This window comes from Aphelocoma coerulescens, chromosome 8 (genome assembly GCF_041296385.1).
Source record: "Aphelocoma coerulescens isolate FSJ_1873_10779 chromosome 8, UR_Acoe_1.0, whole genome shotgun sequence".
Classification (NCBI taxonomy): domain Eukaryota; kingdom Metazoa; phylum Chordata; class Aves; order Passeriformes; family Corvidae; genus Aphelocoma; species Aphelocoma coerulescens.
The window spans coordinates 1,636,068-1,654,757 of NC_091022.1; the positions used below are offsets into that span (position 1 = coordinate 1,636,068).

The 18,690-nt window shown below is 44.8% G+C and overlaps 1 protein-coding gene across 10 annotated transcripts in view; it reads right to left on the reverse strand.

Moving 5' to 3' along the window:
- Positions 1-18,690, reverse strand: part of RASAL2 (RAS protein activator like 2) — a 159,559-nt gene that overhangs the window by 85,957 nt on the left and 54,912 nt on the right. For 6 of the 10 annotated variants that reach the window (XM_069022354.1, XM_069022358.1, XM_069022353.1 and 3 more), the window contains exon 1: positions 14,486-15,080. The exons of the other annotated variants lie outside the window; for them this stretch is intronic. In XM_069022354.1, the coding sequence (XP_068878455.1) occupies positions 14,486-15,080 (595 nt within the window). Of the gene's footprint in view, positions 1-14,485; positions 15,081-18,690 lie in introns of those variants that run through there. 10 annotated transcript variants of the gene reach the window in all.

Sequence of the window (18,690 nt, forward strand, 5' to 3'; positions counted from 1 at the left end):
CACACACAAAAATGTACCAGTGTGCTTGGGGTCAAAATTAAAGGTGTGTGGCACAAGCAGTGCACAGAGCTTGGCAAAAGCACCAACACCACAGCTCGCAGACCCCTTTACCCCCACCCTTGCCAAGAAGGCATCAGCCAGCTGACATTCATCTGTCACAGACCTCTTTCAAGAGAGCAGGACCCTTCTGCTCTCTCCTGTCGAGGAGGGAGGTATGGGAATGGCAAAGGCAGGGAAGCGTTTCTGCGGAGACAAGGAGGAGCCACGGGAACGGAGCAGGTGATGGGACAGTGCCCACAACAAGTTCCAGATGAACGACTGACAAGCAAACCCACTGTCTTCCAGCACAGCCCAAACTACACCATGCAGGCTTGTCTCTTTCACAAGCTTTCATCTTTGGCTTCCTTTCCAGAAAGCAGGTATTTTCATTGTCACTGATCCCACCCTATAAACTTCATTTGCCAGAGCAATGGCAGGGTTGCTGAATTTCCTCTTCTGTGAAACCCACCTCTACAGAAACACACCCTAGGTGATCTCAAACCAGCCCTTCCTGCATGTGGTGGTGTTTATGACAAGAAAGGATACAGGAAAAAAGAATAATATGAAAAAAAACCCCACAAAGATGGCACATGATGCTTTAAATGCTCGCTCACCCTGCCACCACTGCACAGCTGGCTGCTGCTGTACAGTTCTAGCTATTTTCAGCCTGAATGTTTCCTCATAGCTGGGGTAGACACAAGAAGCAATTAGGTGCTTCTTTTGGGTTTGGGTTCTTTCTTGCCTCCACAGACTTGGGGAAAAGGGAAAAGAGGAGTTGTGAGCATTGATGACGTCGCATAGAGGGGAGCTTATTTCCCTTGTCAAAGGGAGAGTTCACAGGACACTAAAACCTGCTGCAATTATGTGCATTTTTTTGCATATTAACCAGGTCATTCAGGCATATAGGCTAAAGTTAGCTTTCATACTTTAACCACCTAAAACAAGTGACTTAGTAAGGGACCTCCTCAAGGGATTCAAATATAATGCACAAGAAGCCCTGCAGTACTCCCCATGCTGTTTAGACAGACCCATTCTGCTTCCTTCTGGCACCTTTAAAATGTCTTCAGAAGAACCTGGAACCACCAGGTTATTACACACCAATTCGTTGATCTGGCCTACTTAAAAGCAAAGGCACCAGAACGTTCCTCATTCCATTTTCCTCACCAACATCTGAAAAGTCTTCATGCATCTCAGTAAATCAACACTAATAAACAAAAGATTGGACCTTTTTCATCATTTAATGATAGTTCAGACACAAAACTTTAGAGGAAGGAGACTGGGTCTTATAAAAGTGCAATGGGGATCCTGAGCCATATTTAGATTTATGCAAAGAGATGTCTTATGGCAAATAACCTGAATCCCACACTTCATGCAGTACAGCAACAACCTGTAGTACCTCTTTCATCAGCTCTACCCTTTAACCTTCAGTTAAGGGTTATGTGAGGTTGGTTTCCCAGTGTAATTTAACCCAGCTATTGCACCTGGTTTAGGGAAGGAAAGCCGGCTTGGGCAGAAAAATCCCCTTTAGTTAAGCGTAAGGAGGTCACCACCACCATGGTCAAAGCAGGACACTGAGCTGCAGGCTGGCATCAAGGCTCAGGAGCCTCCTGACTCAGAGTGCTTTGCTCTCCTCATTACCACACAATGCCAGGATTGGCAAATCAAGCTTAATTTTGTCCCAAAATTTCAGCATAGAGTGGGCGATTTCTTTCTTCTTGCCTACTCCACGTGATATTGCCTGGAGAAGCCGTGTGGAAGTTTCAAAAACCAGGTTGGACAGGGCTCGGAGCAACCCAGGCGAGAGGAAGATGTCCTTGCCCACGGCAGAGGGTTGGAACTGGATAATCTTTAAGATCCCACCCAACCCCAGCCACTTTAGGATTCCGTGTTGTGGGAAACCAGCCGTGAAAGAAAGAGGCAACACGGGAAGAAGTAACAGCGCCAGGCAGAGAACTGCAAGTGCTGAGCTAACCCTGTGCCAGGGGAAGGACGTTTCTCGTGAGCCAGCTTGGTTTGGACATTTCTGCCATGCCGTGCTCAGGGCTCCTGAGGTACCACCTGAACGGGTGGAGCAGGTTCCCTGTGCTTTTGGCAAACCCCAAGCAGCATGATTCATGTATCCTTTGAGGATGGGCTGGCTAATTAAAAGGATCTGGAGGCAGGGTGCAGCATTTCAGGTACTCTTCAGCTGGGTTTTCCCTCTACTTAATGCTTCCTCCTCTTTCCAGTAGCTTAGGCTGTGACGAATAAAGGCCACATCCTCACCCCAAACACTCTCTACCCTTGAGCCCTCACCTACTTACTTTCTTCCTCCTTACTCCTGCTCTGTTCCCCAAGAGTTGTAAAATACAGAGCTCGCAAAGACCAAACCTCTTGTTCTTCGCTATGCTGCTTTTTAGCTGATTTGCATTTTTGTACTGTAAATCTATATTTTAAATTATATTCTAGTTTATATTTACATCTCATGCCTAAGCACAAACGTGCACTTGTTCCCAGACATCTTCCCTGCTGTATGCTTTGCAAACTGACATCACAAAGCTCCCACGGCACATCCAAACCCCCTTCTGTCCGAAGGGTAGAGCCACAGGTGGCCCTCTCCAAAATCCCAGAAGGAGAACACGTGAACTCAGCAAGGACAAATAATAACCAGTGGAGAGAAAATGTCTGTCCTCCAGCAATGCTAAACAGAAATTTATAGGTCACAACCTTGCACAAACAGGCCTGGTAACATCTAATTAGCAGTCCTGCTGAGCAATTGCATCTCATAACAGTAAATCCAACCAGAGCAGGGGGAAGGGGAGAGGAGGGGTTTTATAGAAATGCAGTAATTGTCATATTTTCAAGAGATTTGCTTTATGTTGCTGTTTAGTGGGGATCCCCTCCCCAGCAGGAATAATCAACCCACACCAGTGGGTTTTATGAGTTATTACTGAAGTACATTTCACTCCTATTGGGAAACAACTTAGAAGGGCAGCACAGGTTTTTATTAATTATTTTATTTTTAAATTGAAATGCTAAGAATTCTGTTTGCTGCCAGAAGATGGGTGGAGGAGCCAAGGAAAGTTCACATACCCAAGAGACTATTAACTAGAACCAACTTGGACAATACATTTGAGAAGCATTTCCTTCCAGCTACTGTAGAGAGCTGTCCTTAACATGCCTTTACTTAAGCAGCCAATTTTCCACCGAGTACAATGAGATTTCAAAACACACAAGAAATCCGAGTATAAACAGACACAAACATCCCACTTAGTGACATAAAAAAAGAAAATACGGGGCAAAAAGCTTGAGCTTCTCTGTTTTCTGCCCTTCATGAAATACCTTGGCATTTTACACACACTCTGCTCCACCTTCTCTTTTTTTCTTTCCTTTTTAGTGATAGTATTATCACAAAATACCTGGCTTAGCCGTCCTAATAGTGTTCCTGAACAAAAAATTATTTCTGAGGGTTGAAGGATAAATCTCACCCAATATTATGGCACAGGGAACGGGGTTCCAGAGGAAACAAGCGGCTGACAAAGCAGGAATGAGGCAGCAGCAGCAGGGACGGCAGGACGGAGTGGTGAGCCGGGCAGAGCTGGTCCCTGCCAGCAGCACAAAGCAAGAACGTTTGAAATACGCATGAAGATCGTGCCACAGACAGCAGGAATGACAAACAGATGAGAGGCAGCACCAAAGAGTGAAAGACTAAGGAACAACTCCCCTTTTTCAGGAGTTTTAGCTTGCCAGAGACAGATGGTGCTGCTTCCACATGGTTAGAGCTGGATGGTACCCTACCCCCCAACCCCTGACGGATGTCAAGCCTATTTTTGTAAATCTCTGGTGATAAAAACCATCCATGGCATCTTGTTCATTTCCTCCTCACTACTTAGTCTGCCAAAAACTTTAAGCTCTGCTTTCCTTGCCACATCTACAGACCAGCACTATTTGTCCTGCTCTCAGTGACTAATGATGATTGTGCACATCCCTTGTCTTTGCAAAAGCCTTTTTCAACAGGAGCACAAGGACTGAAAATGGTAGCTCAGTACCTGGGACCACTTTTGTTAGCCCTGAAGCAATCAGACACAATGATGAAAAGAAAAAAAAAAAAATGTATTGTTTTCCCTCCAAACTCTCATGTTGGATTAAAATCCATTAAAATGCAAACAGACTTGAATTTTATTTTATCCATCAGTGACCACACTTCACTGTCCCTGGGCTATGGCTGTCTCTTTGTGAATTCCCTGCACGTAAGAGGAGCCAAGCTCTAGGTTTAGGAGCAATCAATCTAGCAAACCTCGCTAAATATATACGTGTGTGTCTGTTTCGTAATGATTGCCATTTTTCAAGTTGATTTACATTGATCATTGAAAAGTACATTCAGCCTCATGTTTGCTTAGCACTGAATAAACAAAGCGAAGGCTGTTGGGTATCCAAAGACAAATGAGACATTACAGACGTAGACAAAACCTATCATCACCCTGAAAGCGTTTCTCTTTGAAATTCTATAGCCATGCAGAAGTTATTCAGAGTGGAGATTGCTGTATGTGTTTTTAATTCAGGCCAGGCCAGTCGGGGGCAGGGAGGGAGTCTGATGAGCCTTTACACTGCCACTTTTTTCCATCTGTGTACCTGACAATTCAGAAATGTCTGCCTCTCTAAGGATGTTTTCCTTTCCCTTGCATTCCCTAGCTTCCATTTCTCAGGACAGGTCTCCTCAGGTCCATATGTCTAAGGGCATATACAACACACCCACCTGGATTTTTACCATTAAAATGACAACAAGCACATCAACAGCCATTTGAATATGGAACTCCACATCAAGCACAACCACGCAAACCCAGTACAGTCAGTGCCCCAGCTGGCTTCATACTGCACAGGAGTATTTCTTTCTCATCTGCAGACCTTGTCCCCTTTTGCAGATAGAAACCCCCTGTTTCAGGGCCAGGGTGGAAATTACAGTTTCCACGGTAACAGTAGGAAGGTGGTGGAAGTCTGGGCACACATGCTGCACAGCACAGCCAGGCTCCTGCACTTGGTGGCTGCTAGCTCTACAAGATGCCACATACCCACCCAATAAATTGTTTTGGTTCCTGTGCAAACACAAATTTTTCAATTGATATGTTTGAGCCATTCATGTCTTATGTCAAAGTAACTCAAAACTCCTGCTCTACATGGACAATTCCCCCCAGAAACAAAAACCAATGGCATGTTACAATTATATTTAAGGGCCTCCACTTCTGCTTGTAGGCATGAAGCATTCACGGAAAGCTCAGAAGAAACTCCCTGATGAAGAAGGGAAAACGTATTTCCTGGAAAGAAGTCTTCCCCTTTTAGAGTATATCCAAGCAGGAGCTAAGGAACTGTCATTATAATAACGAGCTCCTCGGGCAGGTTTTGTGGCTCCCTGCTGCTGTGCATACAGCAGCTGAAAACACCTTGTTAGCACAGCTAAAGCAGGGAACACAGCAGTCACGTCTGTGTGAGGAGAGGGAACACCTCATTAGCAGTGCTGCGTTGGGTCTGGGCAGACCCCACAGCAGTCCCAGCTCCCCAGCCCTGGCCTGTGCCCACCAGCACTCGAGCATGTGGGAGGGCACCAGCCTGATTTTGGCCATGCACAGGATTTGCCTGGGCAGGGCCAAGACACAGAGAACTTTGCACCACCTTTTCCTGACATATGTAGGTTTGCCCTTTCCTTAGCGTTAATCACATACTCTGACTTTGCTGAAGGACCAGGGTGACCACCTCGGACATGTATTAACAGTAAAAGATATAAAAAAGACATATAAAAGATGCACAAACCTCTTGATGCCTAACCCCACAAAGGCACAGGGGCCTCACCTGCCACCCTGCCAGGGTACTCAACACTCTCCTAGATACCCTGTGCTGCCAACCAAATCTTCTGGACTGAAAGGCTTTTACTGACACAGGTCAGGCCTAACACTGGGATGCCATAAAGAAGAGCCAAATTATCATATGTTGTTGCATATGCAAGTGGGGGCAGAAGTCACAGTTGGAAATAATGAAAACCAACATGGAGACAATGATTTGTCTCTGCCACAACAGCCTGAACACTTATCCCTTCCTTCCCCATTCCTTTTCAAAACTTTGTCCTAATTTCTGTAAGAATAAGTTTCATTATTGTTTAAGTACTACCTCAGTAAAGGAACAGGCCACCATAGAGGACATCAGTGGCTTGAACCATGCTCCTTTTATCAGCTACAGGAGAGCTGACAGGAAACCTACAACAAACCGCAGTGCAGCCCAAATCGTCCCCTGGCTGAGCACCACGCTCTCAGCCAGCCCAGCCTGCAAAAGCAGCACCATGGTACACCAGGCATGCAAGGATTCACTGCTTCATAAAGCTGGCAGAGGCACTGGTTACTGAGAGAGGCTATTTATACAGGACACAGCCAAAATACCCCAGCAGTGATGTTAAAAAAAGCATTGCGTGAGCGGAGGTAACTAAAGACAACTGGGAGATGTTTGGGTCTGTGTGTTCACCTTCTTCCCTTTACAGGCAGCTCCCTCAGTGGCACTGCCTGGATCTGTGCTGCCAACAAAGCCTTTTCTTGTGTACAAGTGCAGCCAGAGCTAACAGGAAAGACAAGGTAGATGGAGACACACTGCACGAGTTTAAAGTTCGGCAGATTCTTTGTAGTGCTTTGTCAAAACCTGCCAAACCTGCCTGCCAAAGCATCTGTGTCACTAAATGACTGTTAGAGGAAAAAAGGGTATCTACATCAAAAGGGCTACTATTTTTTTCTATGAAAATGGGTTGTAAATTCATAGACATAAGTAGAAGAAAATAGATAGCAACTCATCTTAGGATGAGTGAGACGCAGCTAAAACTCTGACCGTACCATCATCACAGAAATATCTGATCATCTGAGAAGATTTTACTTGGGCGTAGAGTCAGAGTACAAGATACAGGAAAGCTCTTCAATACCCATAAAACATACAAAAGCAGCTGAAGTCAGACATAAAATGAATAAGCAGGTCTGTTTACAACTTGTCATTGCATTTGACAGGGTACTCTCTTGCACTTAACTTTTTAGAAAGAGGGATTTGTCTGTGGCAAGGAAGGGCAAAAACAATCAGAGATCTTTGCACAATCAACAAATCTCAAGAACTAGAATTCAAACCTCAAAACCCCAAGTAATTCTGATCCCCTAAGTCTCAAACCTACAGACAGCATCAGTAGCGATGTGTGGTGACAGCTGACACAAATAAATGCATTTGACTGCAGAAGTGCATTTGCTCACTCCTGTTCTCACACATCACTGTCACTCATCTGGCTCCTCTCTGCAGCAATTTTCAGGCGAGTGGTTTTTCACAGAACCATAGAATCCCAGAGTGGTTTGGGTTGGAAGGGACTTTAAAGATCATTTTGTTCCACCCCCTGCCATGGGCAGGGACACCTTCCACTAGATCAGGTTGCTCCAAGCCCCGGCCAATCTGGCCTTGGATGCTTCGAGGGATCCAGGGGCTGCCACAGCTTCTCTGGGTACCCTGTGCCAGGGCCTCTCCACCTTCATAGGGAAGAATCTCTTCTGAACATGGAAACTACACCTGCCCTCTTTCAGTTTAAAACCATAACCCCTAGTCTTATCACTACATGTCCTTACTAAATGCCCGTGTTTTGAGAAGGATCTTCTATAACAAGTGCAGATTTAAATGACCAGCTCATTCCCCATAAGGGACAAAGAGAGAGAAAGCCTGCTCTCTAAAACATGAGCTTCCTTAAGAAGCTATTTCAGTAATTTTTTTTGGTCAGCTTCGTAGGAAATATTTTTTAACTTCATTTGAACAAGCGGTCCCGTAACTTGTAAAAAGCTCTCTCACCTACAGAAGACCAGATGTCGAGCTTCAGCTTTCCTCAGAGTAAGAACAAAACCACTTGGGGGACAGTTGGTTTCGATGCTAACATGTCAAGAGTTTCATGCATTAGCCTATTGTTTACATAAACAGCTTCCTTTAAACAAGTGATGTTTTACAGGATTCTGAAGTATTTATTTCAGAAGAGTCTAAAGAGCCTCTTGAGTAACTACCACAGAGAACGTATCACCACAGAAAGCATAAGGCTGAACGATAATACAAATTAATTAGTTAAAGCAAGCAATCAAGTAACTCTATCCCAAAGTAATGCGATAAATAAGTGCACAGAGATAATCTTGCACATGTTTACTTCTAAAATGCCATTGCTTTGAGTCCTAAATCACATACTGTTAGCACTGCAAATCTGCACCATTCGTTATTTGGAAAAAACCCAAAGGCCTAAAACCCAAATACTTTCCTCCGGGTTTGTTATTTTAAGGAAAAAAGGGTCAATGTGCCTAGGAAGCGCTCGTTTTGTAAGCACGCAGGCGATTCTCATCTCGCGCCAAGTTCCATTACGGGCAGCACTTGTGGAAATGCAAACCAGGGAGCTTTGCCTGAAGAAAATTTTACCACGGCAGAACTTACCCTCTCACTGCAAGGCCCAAATGTACATGTGTCAGGAAGAGTTAAGGCTCCCATTTCCAGTGTCAAATAAGCTTAGCAGAAACCGAACCACTGGGTACACTTCCCCTTTCTGTACCCTCTGGCAGCTGTGATTTAGGCCTGTCTTTAAGAAGAACACAGAATTTTGAGAAGAGTCTACCACAGTTTCTTTCATACTGACAAAGCCTGGGCTTGCTGACCCCTCGAGGGGATTGGCAAGGACCAGTCTGGGCCCCTCCTGGGCTGTGGGGCAGGTGCTGACATCCCGCAGACAGCCCTGGGCCACGAGCATCTCCTGCTGCCCTCTGGCACATCCTTCCCCGTTGGGTCTCGCAGCTGAAGCTTCTCTTTCTGGAGGCTCCACCATTGGAACACAGAGCTTTGTCAAAGACTCCAAATCTGCCTGCTGCAGACACAGCTTCTCCTTTGGAAAGCAAAGACTGTTTTTCCTCCTCCAGCCACCTCTTTCTGACCCTGTCTGGCCTGTTATCAAAGGAAAAGCTTCTCCCACCAAAACCCCAGAGCTTTACTTCACTGGGAGCCCTTTCTCCTAATCTCCACACTTCCACTCTTTGACTGCCTCTAAGAAAGCTGCATCTCTTCAAACCCCTCTCTCCCTGCAAAGAAAACACAGGAGACAAGACGTCTCCAGGACACGATTACCCTCTCCTCAGATAATTCCCACGCAGTAATTTCTCATGATCAAGGTAATCACAGATAATATTCCTGCATGCGCCAGCTGCCAGACTCCTCTGCACGAGCAGCATGAAGCACAACATCCCAACGGCCCCACGGATACCGACCACAGAAACGACAAAAAGCAACCTGGAACGTGACACCCTGCCACTCACTTGCCATGATTTCAGGAGTCAGGAAATAGCTCTCACAAATAGAAACATCCTCATTCATCCCACCAAGTGTGAATTTTTGGTTCTGACTAAGTGGTCTAGGGACTAAATGCGTGGAAATCACCAGCCAAGCTGAAGTGACCGCAACTACTTGCACAGAGACACCATCCGTTAAGTGGAATTAAAATCAGATAAGCATAATTTTATTGGCTTCGGATATTATGGCTAATTATCTCGGGTTCATAAATATTCAGCTGCACAGTGCTAGCCTATTGCCCACATTAAACGTTACAACGCCTGGGATGAACCAGGCAAAAGGAAGCAGTGGGGAGGGATGTTTAAGAGATACTTAAAGCTGCCAAATGCCAGCAATGCTCCCTGTGCATCCCCACACCCCTGTAATCACAAATATACCATGTTAACACAACATTTACTACCACGAGAGCACACTACAGTTTAAAAAAGAGAGAGAAACCGGACAGCAATGTGTTATTTTCAGGTTTATAACTACACAAACCTACAGTTCAATGCAACAAGGGATTTTGTACAAGCAGCTATCTTGAATCTGCTCTGATAATTAAAGGTGAAGGAGTTTGAACATTAAGGCTACACCTTGCAACAACAACATCAGGTTTCACAGCACAAGGCATTAGTACAGCACTTAAAGGAACACATGAATAAGCCCAATTGTGTAAAACTTCCCTAATAAAAACTCCACCAAAAATAAACTACTTAAGAGGAGAAGAGATTTGGGAGTGGAGGAACATGAGTCAGTAGAAGGGCTTCTAAAACGAGCAAGTGGTTTTAAAAACATGAATACAGAAAAGCTGCTCCAATGAGTAATAAATACTAAATTCCTACTCAGGAAGAAACAGCTTTGTATTTTGGGAATTGCTGAAAAAATTGAACAGGGACCTGCCTCGGTTTTGAGTTATAAATGGGAAAATACAAATGTCTAGATAAGTTTATATGGAAATATATAAGAAATAAAATATAATAAACCTAGAGCGTAAAGATATTAAAAAGAGCACAGAGTTCAAATACCTGTAGTGAATAATGAAAACCCCCAAACAATTCTGGAAAAGCAAGGATATAAAATGTTCTCTCTCACTCAAGGCACAAAAAATCCTCTATAAAATGAATGAAAGCTTGAAATCAAAATTAAAAGACTGGAGAAACATATCTTTATCCAGGCAACAAAAGAGGAGGAAGGAATTCTGAAGAATTGTCTTTATGAAAATATTAACAAGGGGCCAATTGTGAAAACTAAACACACACTAAATAAAAGAAATCAGTGTTTACCCTCACCCCCTGAAACCAAAACAGAGATAACCAGGGAAGATATAGGTAAGGCATTCTACTGAAGGATTATTTTGTCATCAGTCTACAATTAAATGCACAGCACCCTGAGATCCAGATAAGCAACAGTGAAATAAATGTTATCTGAGAACCCTCTCACAAACCCATTCCCAAGAGTGTGAAAGGGTCACTGGTAACACTCAGAAATAATAAGAACAGGTGCAGCTGCTCACCCACAGTATATACCAGCCCTGGTATCCAAGGCTTTGCCTGCATAGCTCCTTCCTTATCTTCTTTCTACCCATATCATAGTATGTTCTCAATCAAGAAGTTTATCAGAATGACACTTCTCCTTCCTCAAGCTGACAAATTTACTAGAAATTAATATGTTCTTAGATTTCTTAAGTAGTAAATAATAATAAAAGTGAGTAAAAGACCTTTTACCTTCAGGCTTTGCAGATGCCAGTGGGAATGCTGGTTCCAAACACCTGGCTCTAGGAGTGGTTAGAAATCAGCAGATGTGCATCAAAAGCACTTCATTCACACCCAAAGCCGGCCCAGGCTGCTCCTGGGCACAGCCACGCAGCACACCAGGAGAGAGCTCTGCTATTCCTGCTGATTGTCCACTCCATCTGTGCCCTTCCTCCCCAAACCCACACTGCAGCAGGATGCAGACAGCCTGCCATGCACTCCGGGGAGCCTCTGCATCTCGCCAGGGCTCTGGGCAGAGCCGGAGGACGCAGCTCTCCCGGGGTCCAGCATCCTTTCATCGCCTGAGAGGATGAGTGAGTCCATCCAGGAGGGTTTTCCACAGCCAAGAACCGATGAAACAGTGTCTGAACATGCTTCCTAGACTGTGAGACCAAATGGAAAATATTTATCCAGATCTTGTTTATTCTTTTCTTTTTAAATCCCACTTCCCTCTTCAAGCTGCCATGAAAACAACTGGTCCTCTTTCGGGAGTTAAACATTTCCTGAAGAAGGCAACCCCTCTGCAATTCTGGCACAGAGATGAAGCAAAACACAAGAGGCCAGGCAAGCATTAGAAGGAAAGACAAACTTTTTTAAAAAGTTGATAATCTCCAAGCATTTCAGAGTTTTAATTGAGTGAGGCTGTGGAAGTAGAGGACTTGGCTCCTTGGACAGAAGAGAGACGGAACGTGCACCCCTGGGTTCTCCTGGTTCAAGTCCAAAGCATGCCTCTCCCACTGTGGATTTCACAACACAGAAAAGGACTCTTGGGTTTCAGTCATTGTGACAAGAATTTCTGTCCAAACAGACGTTTCCTGGGGGACTTTTGATGAAGCTTTTCCATGTAAAGCTGTTTGCATACTTTGGAGAAACCCCATGTCTCACACCATCCTGTGCCTAGTTTAAGTGCCTGAGCACTTTTACCACAGATCTCAGCTGCACGAGGATTACCAAGTTCTGCTTCTTGTGGACAGGAATACATTCGTTTTCTTGGGTTTTTCCTTAAACAGTAAACAGGACTATAGGCACGGAAAGACACTCTCTGCCCACCCAAGCACCAAAACAGTCAGTGGACAATTCAGTGACCCCCACAGAATTAAACTCATGTGGTTTTTGGAAGAATACAAGATTTGATCCCTTCTGAGCATCTCGACTGTGGTTGAAGAACATGACAGATATGTATTTCTGTCACCCCTTTTCTCTTCAAGTCACCTCCCTCAGACCTCAGATCTAAACCCCAGGAGCTCACAAGTTTTGCCACTGTTTTAGCAGTTCTCAGCCCACAGTCCTGCATGGGGCAGGAGCCTCTGCCCAGCAGCTCCAGCTAATTAAGGCATAGGCAGCACTTCTTTAAGGAAAAATAAAACCAGTGGAGAGCAATGAGTTGTCCTCTGACTGTGTATCCCACACAGCTGCACCTCTTACAGGCCGAACTGGTTCTGTTAAACACAAGCTGTCACCTACTTGAGGGATCAGACATTGAACGTTTGTGATGGCAAGGGGTGAAAAGAAACCCCATGGAGGTGTTTGTCCATCCCACCAAAAGCTCTGTTTTCCTGTGAAGTGGCCCAAGCAGGACCTGGCCGTTGCAAGTGATTTTATGGGTGACTTCATCAATCTTATTTCCTCAAACACCTTCTCAGCTACAATTTCCTCCCTCGAGAGAGTTTGACTTTTAATCTAGAGACCCATTGTTTTTCTCTCAGTTCCTGAATTGTGAGTCTCTTTGCAAAACCAGTTTTGGCAGGCTCAGACAGAGGTTTGGCCTACCCCAAAGAGCCAAAAGGCTCCATCACTGTCCCATAGCTGACACAAAGTATTTACCAAGTGATGCCTTCCCACAAATAATACTTTTCCTTTGTTTACTTTACACACTACTAAAAGCAAAGCATCCCAATAATGCAGCCACTGGCAATACTTAGGAGTTAGGAGAGAACCATTGGTATCAAAGAGCACCAGAACAGAGGAAAGAAGGATGCTCTGCCCTTCATATACTGTGGGATTTTGATCCAATATGTTCATATCACACAGAATACCTTCCCAGAAGGTCTCAACAACAGTGAGAGCCTGTAGTAGAAACCTTTGTTCCTAATCTGAATAAATACAGAGGAGAGAAAAAAACCCCAACCAACTGCTTAACGAGAAGACCTCAACAGAAAAGAAAAAGGAAAAAAAAGGAGTTCTGTTAGTTTCTTTTTCCCCCCATGTGTTCCACACAATTTATTAAGCATCATCAAGCCAAATTCCTATTGAGAAAGGTCTTGGAGAAACGAATCAGTGACTGTAAATAGAGAGGCTTAAACAGATACAGTCCTTCTTAGTTATTTCTTCTTTTTGGTCATTTGTTTTTGTTTTCAAGCAATGTGACAGCTTGCAATAGCAAACACAATCCTGTCAGGGACATTCCACCAGGACTGAAAGACTGAACACCCCTGGCAGACATAGTATATTCTTCTTTCACTACTACTGCTGAATGTTTTGGAATACTGATGACTTGTCCAGCAGCCTCAACCATATCCAGATGTTATCAGGTTTTTAACATGACAATCTGGAGGACTCTGGAAAGTGCTGAGGTTTTGGGGAGAAGGAAGGTTTATTTTTGGTTTCATTACAAATTTAAACTTGGTGGATTTTTTTCCAGGCATCATCAGTTACCGGGTTCAAGCTGGGTAGCCCACTAGAAAGTTTCAGAAAAGCCTGAGGAAAAAGGCAAGTGTATCTCCTTTCCCCCCTCTTTCTTCCCACCCTGTCTTAAGAGTGTTGTTATCAGCAAGGGTAGATTTAAATGAAATCTCAGACTGGCATCTTGCTGACCTCAATCCCTTGCAATCCCTTGCAACACGGCGGTCCTTGGCATCTACCAGAGAGCAGACACCAATTCAGCTGCTTGATTACGAAATGGAGAATCTGGTATGAGGAACTAGATCCATTCCACTGTCTGGAGCTCTGTTTAAAAGACAGCTAAATTTCTCTCTCTCCCAAGTACTTCATTGACAGGAGCAGGCTTGATAAGTCAACCAGGGCAGCACAACACCACAGAGGGTACTGTGCCTGCAGGACTGCGCACACCACATACAGGGTGCACTTGGGAAGGAAATGCTACTGCTACCACCAGCTGATGCTTGTTTTAAAGGGACCTCCAACTTCTAAAGCAGACACCAAAACACCTCATGCCACTCCCTTATCAGGAAAAGACCCTTTTTTTCAGTTGCTTTTTAAAAATCAAGACAGAACATCAGAGCATCACCAACGTCATGTTAATAAAGCCAAGTTACAAAACAGCTTAAACAACTACCGTATGTCTCACTGCACTCACCTGTTACACAAACAGAAGTGGAACAAAACAAAAGTGAGTTCATTACCTGCGCTCCAAACAATTTGATTGTCCTCTGTCGTCCCTTCAGTTATGGACTCCCTGGCAGGGTCCCCTTTTCGGCCCAGTATCTTTGAAAAGCCACTTGAGAGAGAGGAGAAGATGCCACGGATGAAGTAGCCCTGCTGCTCGGAGTCCAGCGAGCGCCCGGCTTGCAGGAACGGCCTGGCATTGCTGCTCCTGGGCTGCGGCACGGGCTCGGACAGAGAGCGGCTGAAGGGAACCCGCAACGGCCTGCTCCTTGTCGGGAAGAGTCTCTCGGGTGGGTCTTCGTGGAGATCGTCAGCACTGGTAGCATCCACGCTTGCAGAACTTTTGGAAAGATTTGGGTCACTGCATTCCCCTTCCAAACTGAAGGAGCCCTCTCTTTTGCTTACCCTCCAGGGAAGCCAAGGATGTGTCTGCCACCTGTACGCTCCGAGAGGTTTCTCTGAGTCAAAGCTCATCTGTTTATTCAGCTTCTTGCTTTTCATTCGGTGGTACCAATGATAGTCCTTCAGGGCAGCTGTGCCAGCATCTTGTTCCGACAAAGATCTCCTGAAGGTCCTGGGAGAGAGACTGTGATGCTTTTTGAAAGCACTCATTTTCTACCCTTTGGATTCCGGCGCTTCACTTACATTCCTTGTTGCTTAGTGGTCACGTAGCCGTAGTTCCTCACTCACCACTTTACATCCCCACTTACTTTGTTCATGGCTGTGAGTTCCAAAACAGCAGAGGTTCTTCCTAGAGATCTTGAGCACCGATCCCAGAACCAGGTATTTCCTACATCTCCACGAGAAGGACGTGCCCTCACCTGTAGCACACCGACTTCTAACAGCACATGAAGCCCTGCTGAGCTTGCTGTTGCTTCCTGGGCTGTCACATCTCTGCACCAAGCTCTCAGGAAATGACTAAAAGAGCCCAGCCATGAAAACCCACAGGGCCGTTCTGTGCCAATCACACTTCACTTTTTTTCAGTCTACATTAAAGATTTGGTTAAGAAAAAAAAAAAAAGGAATGCAAAAGTACTTTGCTCTAGAGACACAGCAACGTCTCAGAAAAGCACTGAAAATCTGCAGTACTGAGTCATGCACGTGCTCTTCAGTTAAGTAGCAAAGTATATTACTACATACATATATACAGGTAAAGTTTCTATTTACTACAGGTATTTTGTATCACTTAAGAGTACCTCAGAGCTGCCTTTTGGAGATAGATGATACAGGCAGACTCATCAGAATCGAGTGCTGGAAGCACGAGACAGGAAAGCAAAGAGGAGGAATGGAGCAAGGAGAGCAAACCCTGCAACTCAACGCAGTGAGAGTGTAAATACACTGAAGGGAAATAAGCAAAGAGGAGGAGAGAAGGGACCGAAAGGGTGGGTGGGACTTCACCAAACACAGGCCAAAGGGAAGGGTTTGAGGCATGGCAAACAGAACAGGGCAGCAATTCATTTTTCTCCTCCCCCTTTCTTCCCTTTTTAAACAACAGAATAGGGGATTATTTTTTATAAATCTAGTTGCAATAAATGAGATGGAAAAAAACAGTCCTATCTGTTCAACCAAGAGGAAAAAGCCCTCTTGCCTTCACTACAATTTAAGAAACAGCTGACTGTTTTAAAATCTCATAAAGAAAATATCCGCTGGTGAACTAAGAACAGGCTTGCCAGGTTTTAGACCAGAACACTTAAATCTCAAGTCTACTCAAATCCCTGAAAATAGGGGGTTTATAATGGAAACGCTGACAGACCCTTGGCAATAAAGTAACAATGAAAACTACTTCTCTGGTTAAATAAAATGATAATCTGCTCTGGCAGACCAATAAAGCTTAACTGACCCACTATGGGATCTCGCCTTTAACCTAGGCTGCATTCATCAGCCAAAGTACATTCCTGACAGCTGCAGATGCAAAAACTTCCTTACTTAAGTGTATATGGGAAACGGTATCACTGCTCCCTGGAACAGAGAGGGAGTTACCCTAAAACCTCCATCAAATAAAAAAATAACTTCTTTATTCAGTAGTGAGTTAGACTTTTCCAAAACAACAGAAGCAACTATGTAAAAAAGGACCGTGTTCAAGAAGCCACAACAAATAACCCCAAAACCAGCTCAGATACTGCAACGCAAATTCTGCATCAAATACTGACGCTGCCTCTCGTGCTTTGTGGACATCATGCTGCTCAGGACAGAAGCCTGGAATGACAACATGTACCTATACCACAACTCTGCTACAATTTCCATCCAGAGCAATGAAGACTAAAGGAAGCACAAGGAGCAATGAACACGGAGATACTCCCGTGAAAATGAGACACAGACTCCACCAGGAAAAAGTGAGCTGGTATTTTTCTCCTGCTTCTTGATCCCAGGGGTTGCTGATCACCTTTGGCTGCAGCCCATCTAGCCCCACGGGCTCAGATGAGTTCTTTAAAGTAACTCCTGACTTGATCCTCATCTATTGCTGGTAGCTGTTCTCCCCTGAGGCCCTGGAGTCCACGTTTTCAAGACTGAGGCAAACCCAGCAGTATTGAGAACCCCAGTTTTAACTGGGTCTGCTGTTACTGGGTCTCCCACCCCTTCCAGCAATGGTCCTCCTTCTCCTGGTGGAGCCTTTTGCTGCTAATGTGGCAGCAGTGCTTTGGCCAAATGCCTTGAATTAGGCAGTCTGGTAAAGCAGGCTTTATGGAACATCAGGAGTAAAGATGAATAAATCCCACGGATGACGATGTGGTTCGCGCCAGTGGCACAAGCCATAATGAGCAGGGAAAGCTGAGAAGGTGAGGTAGGTTTCTGGTCAGCTCTGCAAGCCGTGCTTGCACAAGTTCCTGCTAACACACTGCCATCTCGTTCTGGGCTGGGAGCACAGAAGGGCAGGAGGACAGAAAACGCAGGCAGACAGGAGCTGAAGCCCTCCTGGGTTTGCTTGCTGCAGCTTTCTAGTGTGCTTTGTAATTCCTGCCGATCTCTGCCAGGCTGGGCACCCACACAGACCCTGCTCTTCAAACAGCCCTTGGAGAGCACTTGGTACCACTGAGGAGTGACTCAGCTCGGATAATGTGAGCCCAGCTGTACCAAGGCAGGGATTCAGCACAACAGCACTTTGGACAGGATGGAACTTTAGGCAAGACACTGCTCTCTGCTTGAGGACAGAGATGATCACTGGGATTCTCCCCTCCTTTTTCATCACCTGACGGTACAGAGAGATCCCTCCATCCCCTTCCCAATGCAGCTGTCATTACACTGATCACTGACTCACACAGACCACCCCTTTCAGCCAGGGAACACACAAAGATTAACCACATCTCAAGTTACAGCACGAAGCAACGTGCAAAACCAGTTATGGGTTAACTGCTACTCAAAACTATTTTTATTGGTGTGGCCAGGGGTTGGATCACAGCTCTGTACAGACCTAACAATACAGAGAAAGGCTTCAATAAGCACTCTACGTGAAGCCCAAGAACATCAAAGTCACAGTTTAGTTTAAGTTTGAATAACATTGGGAAGGCTTTTTACTTTTTTTTTACTTCTGATTTCACTTTTTATTTCATGTTACCACTGCTTAGACGACCACATGTCATGATCAAAGAAAAGTTACCCTTGGCCTGGCTGAGGTTCCACAGTGTACTCTACAGAGGGTAAAAGGGTCTTTCTCAAAGTGCTTCTAAAAAGGCAGACAAGGTTTACATGTTTATTAACATAAAAACACTGATACACAAGTTTGCTTAGTCTATCAATAAGACAATTCTTTTAAACAGCTATCTCAAAAATTTTGGCCTGGGCTTCGAGTCAAACTGATCTCTCTCTTCCTTATACACATTGTCAGTAGCAACAATGATGTCCAAAAAACCCCTTTGTCTACACTAATCCAGTGCCACCAAGTTAAAACTGGTCTCAAGTGGCTCCAGCATTTCTTGTGTCCATAGAACATGCAGGCGAGTGATTCAGAAGGCAGAACTTTCTCCTTGATCCGCAGTCCAGTTACTCAGGCTCCAGTCCAGTCCTTCCAGAGCAGCAGTTTATCCTGGGAAGCATTTACAGAGTCTCAGTATCACAGAGAAATCAGCTTACAGCAGTGACTGCCACTGTCTTAGTGATGTGAGATCCCCAGCCGTGCCAAGCCACCCACGCAGCTGTCAGCAGGTAAAATAATGTCAGGGGAAGAAAGGAGTTTGTCAATTAAGTTGAGAAAATCTGAAATATTTTCACTCTTGTTTTTAATACC